The sequence below is a fragment of the Mauremys mutica genome, chromosome 1 (genome assembly GCF_020497125.1).
Source record: "Mauremys mutica isolate MM-2020 ecotype Southern chromosome 1, ASM2049712v1, whole genome shotgun sequence".
NCBI classification, from domain to species: Eukaryota; Metazoa; Chordata; order Testudines; family Geoemydidae; genus Mauremys; species Mauremys mutica.
This window is the reverse complement of record NC_059072.1, coordinates 32,708,486-32,727,250: the sequence shown is the minus strand read 5'-3', so window position 1 is coordinate 32,727,250 and position 18,765 is coordinate 32,708,486. Positions and strand designations below refer to the sequence as shown.

The 18,765-nt window shown below is 40.7% G+C and overlaps 1 protein-coding gene across 6 annotated transcripts in view; it reads right to left on the bottom strand.

The window, feature by feature from the left end:
• TBC1D22A (TBC1 domain family member 22A) overlaps positions 1-18,765 on the bottom strand; it is a 409,891-nt gene that overhangs the window by 138,820 nt on the left and 252,306 nt on the right. For all 6 annotated transcript variants that reach the window (XM_044995243.1, XM_044995223.1, XM_044995230.1 and 3 more), the window contains exon 11: positions 14,325-14,452. In XM_044995243.1, coding sequence (XP_044851178.1) covers positions 14,325-14,452 — 128 coding nt within the window. The remainder of the gene's footprint in view (positions 1-14,324; positions 14,453-18,765) is intronic.

Sequence of the window (18,765 nt, the reverse complement as noted above, 5' to 3'; positions counted from 1 at the left end):
AATGATATGCAAGCCAAAAATGAATCTGGCAATTTTTTCTCCTGCTATATATATTCACCCTGCAGTGCTAACAGGAGTCAAAGTAGCAAAATCTTATTTATGTCACTAAAAATCAGTGAATATTACTGAATACACACAGGGGACAGATTTATTGAGTAAGAATTTGCCATTTTTACATAAGATAGGACCCACACTTTAAATAATGGGAAAAGGAGGACAAACACTGAGAAAATGTGACAAATTAATAGATTTCCACTGCAGACTGCTTAGAAGTTCTTTGTCAATACTACATGCTGTGTTGTTGCAAATAGTATAATCTGCATAACGATATACTGCCTTCCCACAGCTATCAGGTACTTCTTAATGACATTTGCTGTAGTAATGTGTTCTGTAATGTACAGCAAAGGTCTGGCATTAATATGTACTTGTTATTTTATAGATTGTAAAAAAGGCGGTATAAGATTGGAAGGTGGGACTAAGCCCTAGATTTCAGAAATTAAGATTCTGAAGGAAAGAACTTCAATGAAGGATCATTTATGATGTATTTTTGCCTACTTTTTGCACTGATGGAGCTGGCTAGCCAAAATTATTGCTCATGCATGCTTTTATACAATTATATACAATTTTATACACTGTCTTTTCAATATCATTATCTGTTTAGTCTTACTTATCGGTCCATTTTCAATGGTAAGAAAATGCTTACATTTTTATTCAAGGGCTCATCTTTCATAAACTTAGACCTATTATTAGTACTTTTGATTTGACTTAAACTATTAACGTGATCTAAAATTCACCTAATTAGAACATTTCATGTATTCCCACATTGAGCCAATCTACTCTTTTATGCAACTCCTCTGACATTATAATATAAAATCACACCAAAACATTTCAAAACACTAGCTATGAATCTTTTAATATATTATTAATATTAATATAGGACTGGAGAGTTGGGACTAAGTAATGGGACAGAAAGCTTTTCCTATTGGTTCAATGGTTCAAATTTGCACAGGCTGATAGTGACCAATATTAGCTATTTAAAAATCAAAGGGAAATGAATTGCTGGTCCCAGGATAGTTTCCAGTATCCACCACTACAAATGGCAGTAAATAATATAACCGTTAGCAAGTGTCAGCAGAAATACCAAAAAGTCAATATGCATGGAAATTGACTTATGTCTCTGTCTAAATATGGTTTCTCCGCAGCACAAATGAAGGCACATTGCCATAGTGCTGAAGGTGACCGAGCTTTTGCTGCTTCCATATTTCCATTAAAATGAGAAATAAGAGACACATGAGACCCCCTCGTTCAAATTAACCAACATACGACACTTTTCCAAGTTACTCCAAACCAGCAATACTCTCAGTACCACATCTCTTTCTGTAATGTCTGTAATGTACAACAGTTAATTATTCTGAAGAGACATTTTAACCTAAATTATGGGCCATATACTGTATAAAACTGCTTTATACAAGTCAAGAAACCATCCCTTCATGTATGTACCACTACGCTGTGCTCTCTCCCCAAAACTGTGTTCTTACATCTCTAGTACAAGCTGATCCTATTTAAAAAATTGAAGTAAATTTACCCTAAATTCAAATATACCAAATATTTACAGAATTAGGAGATCTGACACACCTTTTTTCCCTGGTTTTGGCCAGGACTACAAGCAGAACTTCTAGAATACAGTAAGAAACATTGTTCTCATAGAATTTCCATTCCAAATGAACCAAAAAAAAAAACCACTCAGGGAATCCTATAAGAATTCCAGCTCAGCTTCTAAATCAAAAGGCTTTAAATAAAAGTAGAAGCATTTAATTTTTAGATGTCTATCTGAACTAAATCATGAGCATTGCACCCATTACTTATTGAAGAGTTTGGAGTCAAGTCGTCATAAGGCTGAGTTTTGAGTACATACAACAGAACCTTAATGAAAGTAGTATCAGAGCAACGGTGATCAGAAATTATTCAATATATTATTTTTAAAATGTATTAACTTTACTCATGTGATTTGTCATTATGTCAAAAATCTATTATGAGCCTCACACTTCTAAAATTCTTTCTTGGCACTAAATTTACCTTACCAAAATAGATATCTTACAAATAAAAAGGCAAGTTAAGAATAGTTTCGAAACCACAATATAAAAATTCAAAACAGCCACTTCAGAACAGAGTACGTTACTTTAGAACCCAGTTTTCAGCCAAACTGAAGAGCAAAAATATTTACTACATGTATATGTGTAAGACCCAGAGCTAGAAGGCTTCCAAGGATAGAAAACACTGCTCCTTCTACAGGGGAAAAGACAGCTCTTGACAGTCTCATTTACATTAATTATAATTACTGTGTTTTGTTGCCTTAGTTGGAAATTATCCTGGAGTAAGGAGCCCACCTGGACCTTACAGTTAAGAGACTCTAGTTTGGGATGCTCATCAAGGAGAGGACTCTATGCACAAGTCTTGTTTTGTTCTAGTATCCCAACCTGGAGACTCTGAACCATGTTTGACTTGATTCTGACCAGGCTGAACTAGTGGTGGTGGCAGCAGAGCAGAGCTGTCTGCACAGAAAGGACGTGACTGGATCAGTGGCACAGCTGATGACATGGAACTGGATCAGGTGACTACAAATCAGAGTAGGACTTGGCTGTGTGGACTTCTCTGGACTGAAGCAGACAAGTCAAAGAGAGCCACTCCCTGACGCCCCTTGACTATCTCTGAGTCTAACTGGACAGAAATGAGCAAAACTCAATCAGTGCATGAAAATATATGATAATATAAATTATTATATTATATTATGTTTCTTCTGTTTTTCATCTCTTTCCAACAAAGAAAAGGTACTTTTGGTTCCATACCTTGCAAGTACTATGGAGTGCTTGAAAGTGTTGTAAACTAGTTAGCAAAATATTTTTTTCACGGATTCTGCCTTCAGTACTCATTGTATCCAAGAATTCTAATGTCATTCCACCAGTCTTATTTTTTCTGGTCATTTAGTTGTGTCAAACTTGAAAACATCTACAGTGAGGTGCTCTACCTAGGTTCATCCTCCTGCTGAATAGTATATATAAGGTATGGAGGGGCAGTTGCCCCGCTCCTGTGAAAGGCTAAGCTGACTGGGGAAGCAGCCACAGCTGGGGCCACACCCCAGTCAGGCCACAGATGGCCCTATAAAAGGGCTGTAAGCCTGGAGCTGAGTCAGTCTCTAGCTTTGGAGAGATATGGACCTAGCTGCCTGAAGGAGCAAAGGGTATCGTGAACAGAGCAGTGCTGGAAAAGGGGTAGGCTGAGCTGGGGAGCTCAGACCTGGTGACCTCCCAGGCTGCAGCCTGACGGGAAGGCCTAGAGAGGTACTGGGCTGCAGGGAAAGGCAGCAGGTCCAAACCCCCCTTGTCAATGATGAGTGGCCATTACACTGCAGTCTGCCCCAGTGAACAGGGGCTATATGATGACTGACAGTAACCACTGAGGCGAGGTGGGCTTAGAGTTGGAGGTTCCCCTGGGAGGGGAGAATCAGAGAGTGGGGGTACTGCTGGGGCAGAACCCCAAGGTAAAGAGGCACTGGGAGGGACACGGGGGCCCTAAGGCAGGTGAGACACCAGCCTGCAGAGGGTGCTTCGGGCTGGACAAGAGCTAACTTTCAAGATGACCAGCAGGAGGTGCAGCGCCAGTGAGTCTTGCTTCGCTACATAAGGGTTGCTCCAGCTTACTGAGTCCTTGGCATGCTCTAAAGCAAAAAAAATCATACTAACCATTAACAAAAGAGGAAAAGAGGTAGAAAGGAAAAGGATCCTCAGGTAAGTGCTACTTGTAGACACTACACACCACTGAAAATAGAAGATCGATGAGCAGTGATATGTTTGGTATCTACAAGTAGCACTTAACTGAGAATCTTGGGGTTTTTTTAACCTCTTTCCAGTGTACTTCACATTGCTGACCAGTCACAGAAGTTGATGTGTAAACAAAGCTGAAGTTCATTATAACAATGAAGGTTTTGAGGGATCACTCTCACAGATCTTGGGAGACAGGCCAGTCCTCGCTTACAGACAGCCTCCCAACCTGAAGCAAATACTCACCAGCAACTGCACACCACAGAACAAAAACACTAACCCAGGAACCTATCCTTGCAACAAAGCCTGATGCCACCTCTGTCCACATATCTATTCAAGTGACACCATTATAGGACCTAATCACATCAGCCACGACATCAGGGGCTCGTTCACCTGCACATCTACCAATGTGATATATGCCATCATGTGCCAGCAATGCCCCTCTGCCATGTACATTGGCCAAACCGGACAGTCTCTATGCAAAAGAATAAATGGACACAAATCTGACATCAGGAATCATAACATTCAAAAACCAGCGGGAGAACACTTCAACCTCTCTAACCACTCAGTGACAGACTTGAAGGTGGCAATTTTGCAACAAAAAAACTTCAAAAACAGACTCCAAAGAGACTGCTGAACTCGAATTAATATGCAAATTAGATACAATTAACTTAGGTTTAAACAGAGACTGGGAATGGCTGGGTCATTACACTAATTGAATCTATTTCCCTATGTTAAGTTCTCCTCACCTTCTATGGGTCATCTCAATTATCACTTCAAAAGTTTTTCTTCTCCTGCTGATGATAGCTCATCTCAATTAATTAGACTCTTCCTGTTGGTATGCATACTTCCACCTTTTCATGTTCTCTGTATGTATAAATATCTCCTGTCTGTGTGTTCCATTCTATGCATCCGAAGAAGTGAGCTGTAGCCCATGAAAGCTTATGCTGAAATAAATTTGTTAGTCTCTAAGGTGCCACAAGTACTCCTGTTCTTTTTGCGGATACAGACTAACACGGCTGCTACTCTGAAACCTTTGTATTCTGTGTTGTAATTGAAATCAATATATTTGAAAATGTAGAAAATATCCCAAACTATTATTGTTTAACACAGGGTTTCTCAAATAGGGCCGAGGGACGTACTAGCCACTGCTTCCAGCAGACCCCAGTGGCCTCAAGCTGCGATCCGCGGCCACTGGGAGCCGCCATCGGCCGGACCTGCGGACGGGGCAGGTAAATGAACTGACCCGGCCCGCCAGAGACTTGCTCTACACAAGTGGCGACCCCTATTTGAGAAACCCTGGTTTAACAGTGCAATTAATCATGATTAATTTTGTTAATCGCGCCATTACTTCTTTCAATCGCTTTGCAGCCCTACTATTTACTCAAAATCATTAGGCAATAAATACAAATGTAATCTTTTTGACGGAAGTCATCTATTACAGGTACTAATTTTGATTTTATTAAATAAAAGTAAATCTTGTGCTTGTTTGTTGAGGAGATTCTTGGGCACTAAGAATACAGTCAATTAATGAGGTACAAATGAAAAACTACTGATCTTAAAATATCTATTTAACTAAAACATGTCTAGACAGCTTCTGGTAAGGTAACTTATCACTTATCAGATATCTGTAAGATATACAAGATGCTAGCTATACCCAACAAAATGTGCACAGTACTGGCTTTGATGCATCTATTTTAGACCATTTTATAAATTTGTCCCTTATTATCATGGAAATTGTAAGTGGCATGGCATGCATTAACATACACCAACTGATTTAGCACAAAATCTTTAAATACGCATTGGTGGGGGTTTTCTTAAAATTAACATTTATAGATACATGCAAAGCCTAAAAAAGGAGATTTAAGTAGAAGTTACATGTGACCCAATAACCCCTCAATACCAACTGCCAAAGGGTTACAAGAATCTCCTGATTCTGGTATGCAAATTCTATCTCAAAGAATATCTTGCAAAGTCTTAAATGAAAGCCACACCGGTTATAAATGTCACTGTGAAATGTATGTACATATACTATGCAAGGAGCTATGTATATAAACTGAAAATATGTTCTTAGATTCTGTATCAAAGCAAAGGTGAGGAAACCAGTTTCCTGTCAGTCAAAAGATGTTTACTCACCTTTATCTCTGTCAGCATGTAAATTAAGCCTTAACACAATGGAGGCACATTTATATATGGAGTCACAAAAGAGAGATGAAATTCACGGGGAAGAACACACACTGGGGGAAGAAAACCTTATCCTGAAATACACTTCAAAATGTTTACTGGGCTGTATTTGGGGAACAGAGAAGTACCTAGGAATACTAGGAAAATCCTGTACCTGGGAATATTAATGAAAATGGGATATCACACACAGCCTGGGCTGAAGACACTGCAAAAGGCTTTGGGTGACAGAAATTTCAGAAGACAGTAGGTTAACCTAATAGTTAAGATTAATCTCTAGAAAACATGTTATGACTTAGTTTTATATGTAATCTTTTGTTTCCATTATCCTTACTATCTTTTGAATCTTTGATAATAAATTTACAGTTTTCACTATAAAATATATTTAAGTGCTGTGATATTAAGCTAGGAGCTGATCCTGAGTTGCATCAGACAAGATAGAGTGTACACTTGGGGACAGCCAACTTGGTATTTCCATGAGTGTTCAGTGGAGAAGGGACTGGACACTCCAGGTGAATGCTTCAAAGGGACTCAGGGATTGGATTACACTGTTTTTGAACCTGCATGGCAAAGTCAGGGATGGCATAGCCTGGTGGTGTCAGGGAACTGACACCCAGTCAAGCACAAGAAAGTCTCCCTCACGCTGGAGGCAGGGTGACTCAGTTCTGGGGACTCCAAGAACCATCACACTGCACTTCAGCAGCTAGTCTGGGTACATAACTTCTACAATGCATTGTCAAAAAAACTGCCTTTTGAAAAGTCATGAATTCCAAGCAGCTGACTTGCAAATCTCAATAGGCAGAAGTGACCTGAGGCTAGATACCACTGCTGCCGTAGCTCTGGTTAAATGATCTCTAATACCACGCTCACTATCAAAGAATAACAATGAGAAATAAGTAAAGAGCCATCAATCCCATGGTATTAGGTGGGTCAGCGGCTTGCATTTTGCATTAATGCTTCACTACTGGAAATCTTGACTTTTGATATCGGTGAGTTAATGTAGCTCTCTTGTACACAGGCTGATATTATGCATTGTTCACAAAGGAAATGAACATCCAAGATATTGTAAAGGAGTGCTTTCTTTCTAAGATAAGGCAAAATGAATTTAATAGATCAGGAAGAGGAACAAACTAAAGAAGGATGGCTAGAATGCTAAATTATTTTACATAATATAATCAAATATTTTTTTAAAAAATTGGTTATACATAAATACATGAACCTAACTTCAAGTTTGTCCCTTCAAGTTTGTGAATAGGCATTATGTACAGTTGTTAATTACTTGATCACACACATATTTCTATAGAAAGAGAGATTTTTTTTTTAATTACACAGAACCACTGATTCTGTGCACAGGATGGACATACAGGATGGTGGATTAAGATTGCATGGTCAAACATAAAACTGGCATTTCCTAACTTTTGAGTTCTTGACTTTGCAAGCTAAATAACATTCTTTTTGTGTTTGTGCAATATATTCAAGATTTAAAATAAATAAATGGATGCTTAATGTTAGGCTCTTTCCATTGACTTCAACCTCTTGGAAAGTCAGAAAACTTATTAAATATGGAATTAGAGGTTTATCTTTAGAGACCAATATTTGAAATCTTGGCCCAAATACATTTAGACACTTAAATAGGATCTCTAATATTCTAAAATACTGAGTTAAGTTCAGTAGCTTACTTAAGTGCCTAAATATGGACTTATAACCGTATCTATTTTTTAAAGTTTGGCTTGGCTATATTTGGAAATATACGTGTGTGTGTGTGTGTGTGTGTGTGTGTGTGTGTGTGTGTGTGTGTGTGTGTGTGTGTGTAGTTATGTCTACAACTAAAATATCCTCTAAATCTGACACTTTTTAACCAACCCACTGTTTCAGTTCCATATAGGTTTTAACATCCTGTCAAAGGCTAAAGGCCGAATAAGCTTTAACGATGGAACTAGTATCAGTGCCTCCACAATACATGTGTATTATGTTTAGTCCATTTAATTTTTATAAAGAGTAATCAACAATGGAAGAAATTATGAAGCTAATAACCAAAGTAAGCATCAGAAATTATAAAGAAAACTGGATGAGGAAAAAGAAAAGGACCTCTTGCTATAGATAAAGAATGACTCAAAATAAAGTGCTGAATTACAAATGGAAATTCTGACCCTAATGCAAATAGCAGCCAACTTGATGCAGTGAGACATTATGCGTGACACTGGCAGTATGACAGAGGATTCCATTCATAACTACTTCACAATCAGAAGTACTTTAATTTCAATATTTAAAACAGCATGTTAACTTTTTTAAGCATCAAAGATTCCCATCCCCCCACACACTTAAAAATGAATATAACATCACAATAGAAATTGATATACAGCTTCTGACATTCAGCCTCATACTGCCATTTCGAGACTGGGATGCACATGTATGAATTCAATTACTGGAATAACATTGTTCACTCTTAGTTTTGCACAAAAGACTGGTAAGCGACAAATACAGAAGATACATCTTGATATATGCTCTGAAAGACAAAAACCAATTTCAATCTAAAAAAATTAAACTGAAGTAAGGCAAGAAGAAATCCCAAATTTGTTACAAACTTTTATGAAATGCCTTAAATCAGATCAGGGTTGCTTTTTTTCAGTTGTTGATAACAGGCATAAAACTCTATAACATTTATCTACTATGGCAGACCATGGAAGATGTACAGATTGACATCTCTACCATTCCTAATAAAAGTTGTTAAATCATGTAAGTACAAAGATAGAAAGTAGCAATAGTATTTGTTGCAAGTGTACAAAGAAACCTTTAAATCATTATCATGTCAACAACAGGCTCTTTTAGAATGGAGCAGACATGTAACTTGTCTTACTTCCTTTTCATAAACGCACATAAATCTGTTAAATTCCTGCCAATCATGCATAACTTCAGACATTGTAATATTGCACTGTACCAAAGTATTGTGCCAAGAATGTGATCCCAGGTTTGAAAGAAAATGCAGGATATAAAGACATGAGGGTAAGAAGCAGTGAAAGAATAATGCACAGGCCTAGGGGGTTCATGCCCAGGGGCCCTGGCCAATTTGAGGACACTCACAAGAGCGCAGGAACCTGGATAGAAGTGTGGGGGTGGAGGCATTAACACCGGAACTCTGGCTCTGCCCACTGCTCCTCCTCTTCCCCCAAGGCCCCGTTCCATGGCCAGGCCAGAAGCTGGAGCTGGCCTGGCTGCTGTGGGGAAACCCAGAACTTCCACCTCTCCTGTGCGGGAGTCTGAGGGGCCCGAGAGCAGCCCCTGGCCCATGTGCCCATCCCCCAGGAACTGCCATCCAGGCAAGTGGAGGGTCCAGGGCTCCCCACAGCAGCCCAAACTCCTTGGGCGGCTCCTCAGGGCTGGCCTATAGGGCAAGCCACCCGGGTGACCGCCCAAGGCAATGTGTTTAGGGGGACACAGTGCAGAGTTGTGAGCTGCCAGCTGGCAGGGGAGAACCACAAACTTGCAGAGGCAATGCATGGGGGAGGCGAGCGGTGACACACAGATATTTCTCGCTTCCCCGTAACATTCCTCCATTCCCACCTAGGGAGCTATAAGTGGAGGGCAAGGAGCAACACCGAGCGCTCCATTCATCCAGGTCACTTTCCCCACCGGGCTGTGCTGTGAGATGAGCATCAGGAACTGTTGCTTTCCTGTCCTCCCCTTATGCAGCCCGGGTGGAGAAAGTGACCTGGATGCAAGGAGCCCTGACACTGCTCCTCATCTCTCCCCCCCCACCCCCAGTCCTCTTGGGGGTGCACGAGCAGCTGTGCCTGCTGCTCCGTGCTTCCAGGTCAGTTTCCCCATGTGGGCACAGAAGAGGAGTAAAGGAGTTAGGGGAACAGGAAGGGTGAAGGGGTTATGGGCAGAGGCGGCATGGTGCAGCACAAAGTAAGGTGGTAATACACCATATAACATGCCACCCTTACTTCTCTGGTCGTGGGGGGTGGGGAGTGGCACTATATTTGAAAGAAAATGTAGAATCAAATGAAGTAAAAATCTTAAGTGAATCCACATGTTCCACAGAATCTCTATGGATAGAAATTTCATGCTCTAATAAGAATATAACATTAGGGATCTATTATCGACCACCTGACCAAGACAGTGATAGTGATGATGAAATGCTAAGGGAAATTAGAGAGGCTATGAAAATTAAGAACTCAATAATAGTGGGGGATTTCAATTATCCCCATATTGACTGGGAACATTTCACTTCAGGATGAAATGCAGAGATAAAATTTCTCAATACTTTAAATGACTGCTTCATGGAGCAGCTGGTACAGGAACCCACAAGATGAGAGGCAACTCTAAATTTATTCCTGAGTGGCGCACAGGAGCTGGTCCAAGAGGTAACTATAACAGGACCGCTTGGAAATAGTGACCATAATACAATAACATTCAACATCCCTGTGGTGGGAAGAACATCTCAACAGCCCAACACTGTGGCATTTAATTTCAAAAGGGGGAACTATGCAAAAATGAGGGGATTAGTTAAACAAAAGTTAAAAGGTACAGGGACTAAAGTGAAATCCCTGCAAGCTGCATGGGTGCTTTTTAAAGACACCATAATAGAGGCCCAACTTCAATGTATACCCCAAATTAAAAAACACAGGAAAAGAACCAAAAAAGAGCCACTGTGGCTTAACAAGCATGTAAAAGAAGCAGTGAGAGATAAAAAGACTTCCTTTAAAAAGTGGAAGTCAAATCCTAGGAGGCAAATAGAAAGGAGCATAAACACTGCCAACTTAAGTGCAAGAGTGTAATAAGAAAAGCCAAAGAGGAGTTTGAAGAACAGCTAGCCAAAAACTCCAAAGGTAATAACAAAATGTTTTTTAAGTACATCAGAAGCAGAAAGCCTGCTAAACAACCAGTGGGGCCCCTTGATGATGGAGATACAAAAGGAGCGCTTAAAGACGATAAAGTCATTGCGGAGAAACTAAATGGATTCTTTGCTTCAGTCTTCATGGCTGAGGATGTTAGGGAGATTCCCAAACCTGAGCCAGCTTTTGTAGGTGACAAATCTGAGGAACTGTCACAGATTGAAGTGTCACTAGAGGAGGTTTTGGAATTGGTTGATAAACTCAACATTAACAAGTCACCGGGACCAGATGGCATTCACCCAAGAGTCCTGAAAGAACTCAAATGTGAAGTTGCGGAACTATTAACTAAGGTTTGTAACCTGTCCTTTAAATCGGCTTCGGTACCCAATGACTGGAAGTTAGCTAATGTAATACCAATATTTAAAAAGGGCTCTAGAGGTGATCTTGGCAATTACAGACCGGTAAGTCTAACGTTGGTACCGGGCAAATTAGTCGAAACAATAGTTAAGAATAAAATTGTCAGACACATAGAAAAACATAAACTGTTGAGCAATAGTCAACATGGTTTCTGTAAAGGGAAATCGTGTCTTACTAATCTATCAGAGTTCTTTGAAGGGGTCAACAAACATGTGGACAAGGGGGATCCGGTGGACGTAGTGTACTTAGATTTCCAGAAAGCCTTTGACAAGGTCCCTCACCAAAGGCTCTTACGTAAATTAAGCTGTCATGGGATAAAAGGGAAGGTCCTTTCATGGATTGAGAACTGGTTAAAAGACAGGGAACAAAGGGTAGGAATAAATGGTAAATTCTCAGAACGGAGAGGGGTAACTAGTGGTGTTCCCCAAGGGTCAGTCCTAGGACCAATCCTATTCAACTTATTCATAAATGATCTGGAGAAAGGGGTAAACAGTAAGGCGGCAAAGTTTGCAGATGATATTAAACTGCTCAAGATAGTTAAGACCAAAGCAGACTGTGAAGAACTTCAAAAAGATCTCACAAAACTAAGTGATTGGGCAACAAAATGGCAAATGAAATATAATGTGGATAAATGTAAAGTAATGCACATTGGAAAAAATAACCTCAACTGTACATACAATATGATGGGGGCTAATTTAGCTACAGCAAGTCAGGAAAAAGATCTTGGAGTCATCGTGGATAGTTCTCTGAAGATGTCCACACAGTGTGCAGAGGCGGTCAAAAAAGCAAACAAGATGTTAGGAATCATTAAAAAGGGGATAGAGAATAAGACTGAGAATATATTATTGCCCTTATATAAATCGATGGTACGCCCACATCTCAAATACTGCATACAGATGTGGACTCCCCATCTCAAAAAAGATATACTGGCACTAGAAAAGGTTCAGAGAAAGGCAACTAAAATGATTAGGGGTTTGGAGAGGGTCCCATATGAGGAAAGATTCAAGAGGCTAGGACTCTTCAGCTTGGAAAAGAGGAGACTAAGGGGGGATCTGATAGAGGTATATAAAATCATGAGTGATGTGCAGAAAGTGGAGAAGGAAAAGTTATTTACTTATTCCCATAATACAAGAACTAGGGCCCACCAAATGAAATTAATGGGCAGCAGGTTTAAAACAAATAAAAGGAAGTTGTTCTTCATACAGCGCACAAACTTGTGGAACTCCTTACCTAAGGAGGTTGTGAAGGCTAGGACTACAACAGCGTTTAAAAGGGAACTGGATAAATTCATGGTGGTTAAGTCCATAAATGGCTAATAGCCAGGATGGGTAAGGAATGGTGTCCCTAGCCTCTGTTTGTCAGAGGATGGAGATGGATGGCAGGAGAGAGATCACTTGATCATTACCTGTTAGGTTCACTCCCTCTGGGGCACCTGGCATTGTTCACTGTTGGTAGACAGAATACTGGGCTAGATAGACCTTTGGTCTGACCCGGTATGGCCTTTCTTATGTTCTTATGTTATGCTGCTGCTGCTACTGGCAATGCCTTCAGACCTAGGCACACAGCCAGCAGCTGCTACTATCTGGCCACCCAGCCAGTGCTTAATTTGTGCCGGGGCTTGCTAGGGCTGAGCCCAGCTCCTCTTTTAATATAAATTAAGGACTCGGGGGGAGGCAGCAGAGCCCTGGGGATTTGGGGAGCCTATACAGGCCAGAGGCATCAAGATACAAGTTTGCCCATGGCTCCATTTTCCTTAAGACCGGCCCTGGGCGGATCTTACCATGGCCCGACTCCAGCTTCTGGCTTGGCCAAGGGGTAGTTGTTGCGGGAAGGGGTAGAGCAGGGAGTGGGGCCCCGTGGCAAGGGAGGTGTTGGGGGGCCCAAAAGGGGCCCTCTTGGTAGCGGTTCTCGATTTGTTTTACCTGTAAAGGGTTAAAAAGTCCCCCAGGTAAAGAAAAAAAAGTGGGCACCTAAACAAAAGAGCCAATGGGAAGGCTAGATCTTTTTTAAATTGGTTAAAAAAAACAAAAAAAACCCCACTTTCCCTTTGTCTGTTGTTCTCTCTGGGCTGCAGGGACATGGTGCAGCAATGCTATAAGCAGGAATGCTGTGTAGGGTTCAAACCAGGTATGAAAAATTATCTTCCATACCTAGAAGGAATCATTTGGATAGGAAATGTTTAGATAACGTGATCGGATTTCTTTATTTTGGCTTGTGGATTCCTCTGTGCTAACTCCAGATGCTTTGGTTTGCTTGTAACCTTTAAGCTGAACCCCAAAAAAGCTATTTTGGGTGCTTAATTTTTTGAAATTGCTCTTTTAAAATCTAGCAAAAGCCTAAGTTCCAGATGTATTTTCTTCCTTTTTGTTTTTAATAAAATTTACCTTTTTTAAGAACAGGATTGGATTTTTGGTGTCCTAAGAGGTTTGTGCATATGCTGTTCGATTCGCTGGTGGCAACAGCTAACTTCCTTTGTTTTCTTTCTCAGCTTTTCCCCGGAGGGGAGGGGGTGGTGAAAGAATTTAAGGGTATACCACAAGGAGGAATTTCCAAGTGCTTCTTCCTGTATCCAAAGGAGTTTTTTGCATTTTGGGTGGTGGCAGCATTTACCAAGCCAAGGTCAGAGAAAAGCTGTATTAAACTCCCAAGGTTACAAGTCTGGAGTGGTACGAATTAATTTTTAGAATCCTTGCAGGCCCTCACATTCTGCACTCAAAGTGACAAAATGGGGATTCAGCCTTGATATATGCTATCCAGCTAAAATAAAATATTTCTCACTTTACCTTAATTTCTGCCAGTAAAAGACCAACAATTTGTAGATTATGTTACAATTATGTTAGAATAAAGCAGCAAGTCTGAGGTGAAGTATTCAATCAAATCAGATGATACCAGTGGATGGAAAAGCTATATATTCATTTTATGTACTGGGTACAGCAACGAGGCAAAATTATAGTCATTGTCCCATACTGAAAAATAGGGAAAGGTACATTTACATAAAAGGAGAGCACCTCAGAATGATGTCATCCTACATCACTAATTGGAAGTATGCAACCACAAAGAAAGTTCTCACCTGGTATGTGTCCCATAGCCTTATGGTGCACCTCAGGGGAACTTCTCTCATCAGCAAGTTATTCATCCAACGGAAAGCAAATTGCAAGTATTTCACCTCATGTTGATCTAAATGTCTGTGTACTTGTTCTGGAAGACAAAACAAAGAAACGTTTATCACTTATTTAGAACCTTGTCTGCAGCTATAATTATCAAACAAACAGTCTAAAAATAAAACATTATATAAAATCAATTCACAGAAACTGTTATGGTTAAGAGAAAATGAACAAAATGGAGAGAGGTACAGCCAAACTTATCTTGCATTTAGTTTGCTGTCCCTACGTGGTTTAAGAGTACTCTGCATATCTGAATAGGGATGTCCTTTTTATCCTTTTCAGAGATCTCAATTACACTTTGATGGGGATACTCTGCTATCCTCGCCCAAAGATTTCTAGGGATGGCAGCCTTGTTTCTTCCACTGTGCTAGGACATTTTCCCAAAGCACTCTGTGATGAGTTGTGCTGGCACCACTGCAGTAAACAAGCTAGCAACATATGGGACCGGGCAGCTGCAGGAAGCCAGTAGCACCTGGTTGTCTGTGCCTCTGTCACCCTGAGGTATGAAATACCAGCTAAAATCACTACTGTCGTGAAAATAGTGTCAATATATTCTCTGCCATTTCCCTATATCCATATCCTGGGATGGGTTCCTAGACTTTATAACAATATGCCACAGAATTCCCCTTTCCTCTGCTCTATGCTGTACTCACCATTGTTTGAGCTGCAGAGCGGAGATGTAAGGAGGTGTTAAATAGGCATTTCATATAAAGGGTTTTTCTAGTACCATTGTGACCATAAATCTAATGGTGTGTATCTGTTTTGATCAGCAGCTTCTGGCATGCCCCCCACCATGGGAAGGATACATTTTATGGGATTCTCCAACCCACCATTGCCTTGTCCACTGATCAAAGGGTTTGGAGGGCACATCAGAACACGACCATAGTGAAAGACTGAGAATGGTTGCTTCAGGAGAGGCAAAAAGGATAGAGAGAAAGAGGTGCACATTGGGAAATGCACCAGGACAAGAAAAAAAATGCTTCACACCATGGTTGACATGCAGGCTCAAAGATCCCATATTCTGCAGCCTTGTAGCCTTGAGAACTCCATAGTTGCTGCTCCCTACATGCCCCCATCATACCACCTGGCATCACTGTGTACATCCTTACCCCTACCATTGCATGCTGCGGGACAACAAGGAGAACCATAGCTACACAAATAGACTCCACTTATTAGCAACCCCTCGGTTGCCAGCAAAAAGTTGTCTTTATCTGGCAGTTGCTAATGAGTGGAAGGCAGATTTGCAGGGCTGCAGCCGGGGAAGGAAGTGGTGGAACGTGCCTTCAATCTACAAAAAGCAAATTCAACCATCATCTGCTGAGCTGGGCACTGCTGATGGGGCCATCCCACAGCTTCATGAGTCAGGAGAGCAAAGGGCAGGCTTGATCCCCTAGAATCACCATTGGCATTTTAACATCACCAACATCCCTGCTGGAAGCTTTTTGAAAAGTCCTGAGTTCTAAAAGATGACAACAGTTTTCTTCATCAAATCATCACTAAACCAAGAGGTCAAGCAACTTTAACTTGGTGTTGGTAATTAGTGAGGAAAAAGCTTTGGATCAAATGATCAGGAGCTGATTCCATTTAAAGTAAGTGGAAGGATAATCAAAATCAGGTCTTCAACTATGGTTTTTTGATTTAAAAAAGGCAGACTTAAGGGAAGTAGTAAAAGAAGACAACTGCACCAAAGAGCTTAAGGACTTAAATGTAGAGGAGGCTTAGAATTAATTTAAATATCAACTATATAAAAACTATTTGCAATTTGCATTCCAAGCAAAGGCCAAAATCTTGTAGAGAAAAGCTACAGATCAAGCTATAGGATTGTGCTCATTACATTTGCTGATAATACAAAGTTAGGAGGTATTATCAATACAGAGTAGAATGAGAATATTGTACAGGGAAAAAAACGGATGATCTTGAAGAGTGGAGTAACAGAAACGGGATAAAATTCAATAATATAAAGTGCAAGGTCATGCACCTTCCCTGACCAGCCCACACTGATACTAGTGAAGCATTTCCCATGATCCACTAGTGCTTGCATACCAATAGAAAAGTAGCCCCTTCTGTTGATGTACTCTGTGGCCAGGTGGGGTTGGCATCAAAATAGGGATGTGCGTGCCACAACTCAGGAACACCATTGCTGCAAATCAATCCCCCATTTCCTGTACATTACTGAGAGTCACAGTCCTGCAAAGCAGGAAACACTTAATGGCTCTGCACACTTGCATCACAACAGCCCCCACTGTGGATTTTCCAACTCCAAAAGGATTAATAATATAAATAATATATGGAGCTATACCTATCTCCTAGAACTGGAAGGGACCTTGAAAGGTCATTGAGTCCAGCCCCCTGCCTTCACTAGCAGGACCAAATACTGACTTTTGCCCCAGATCCTTAAGTGGCCTCCTCAAGGACTGAACTCTCAACCCTGGGTTTAGCAGGCCAATGCTCAAACCACTGAGCTATCCTTCCCCCTGTCCACTAACTAGTAGCAATCTGGCATTGCAAGTTTCCAGAGTGAGACTGCCACTTGCTTTTCCACTGTCAATGAGGCTCTCATTTTGGTGTGCCTGCACCAGAGGGCTTAGACAGGCTCAAGACACAGATCCAGGAATGTGGCCATTTGCATCCAAAAGTTCTGAAACCACTGCTCATCATCCCAAATCTGCATTGCGATGCTATTCCAACAATCAGTGCTCATTTCTTGGGCCCAGAAATGGCGCTCCACAATGTGGAGCTACCAGAGAATTGTGCATCCCATATTAGCCCCAAATAGTAGAATTGTACTGAAGTCAGCCCATGCTTCTGTCAGAGAGATGGCAGAGAGAGAAAAGTAATGCGTGGGATTGTTAGAATTATAAGAAACAGTGCAAAAATTATAGGATGTGGAAAGCATTATGGAATGCAGAAAGTGGAATGGTGGGAATTTGACCCCTAGCTCCCAGATATCCCTGGACAAATTGCTCCTATTTCATAAATCACTGCAAAAATGTCTCAAAGGCATTCCATCAGAGGGCTGCATGGGGCACATTGGGATATCTACCCATAGTGCACTGCATTTTACATCAGTGCAAGCACTCCTGGTGAGTACAGTACCTATGCAAGCAGCCAAGCATATACACATCTGAATGATATGCATTCTTTGGTGGCTGTACGCCAGCATAACTTGTATCAACCAAACTTTGTTATGTAGACATGGCCAAAATGACAAAAGATTTGAATGTGAGCAATCAAGACACAAAATTCAAACAGCATGGGACAGTTGAAGAAAATCCAAACTGCTCGTTGGTAGAACAGTTGCTTACTACTGTTATATTAAATAGCAGCAAAGCTTGCAAGTGACTTACTTTCCTGATCAAAGGAGTAACAGAGAGCAAAACACATTTTGTTATGCTGGAAGGTGTTAATGCAATCAATCTCATGACTAAAGTCAATGAGTGTGCTTAGCAATTAAATATGCCTCTGTGTAGAGAGAGCTGAAACAATAAAAGCCACTACCCATGGCAGTGGCCAAACTATGTGGGCTAAGGAGAAAGCAGAAGACAGCAAGAGAAGCAGTGGTAAGCATGGTCCTGTGGGGGAGCAGAGACAGAGCTCCGTGGGGCAAAGTATTCACTGGAAAGGCAGGCTTGGAAATTGTGAGCAAGGAAATAGCCTGCTGTTTGGTACTACTATGTTCAGGGAAATGGAACTTCATGTATCATGTTTGTAAACAAACTGTGTTGGCATAGAGAGGCCTAAAGACTAAGCAGACCCCAGGGTGATGCTAAGTAATTGTCATGCAAGACTCCCATAAGGTTTTGAGAGTGATCCTAAGTAGAAAGTAACAGAAATATACTAGAGTTAGCGGTCAGATTTACTTTAAAAAACAAAGCAGCATAACATGCTTTCACACTAGATTTTTTAACAAGATTTCTACTGTACTAAGCTGTAACTGAAATCACAAGAAAGTACACAGGATGGAGACATCTGAGGGAAGGATAACAATGTGCAGGTGTATGAAAAAGCTTATTTTTGCTTGAGTTAAAGTTTCATTATATGTATGATAAGCTTGTGTTGATGGAAATATAGACAAAATAGAATATAAAGCCTTTGCTAACAAGTTGACATTTAATAATGATTTGTTAATGCTAAGCTACAGAAGCAAATCACAAATTGTAATATGGGATAAACAAGGAGAAGGGGTCTACATAGCTCACCTTGGGATAGGATGAGCTGTGGACTGGACCACAGGACTCGTGAATGCCATACTTTCTATTTGTGCTGTTTGAGCCTAGATGCCTACTCTTTGATTAATAAACTAAACTTGAGCTTCACCATCTGACATCTGGTCCATGACTAATCTAA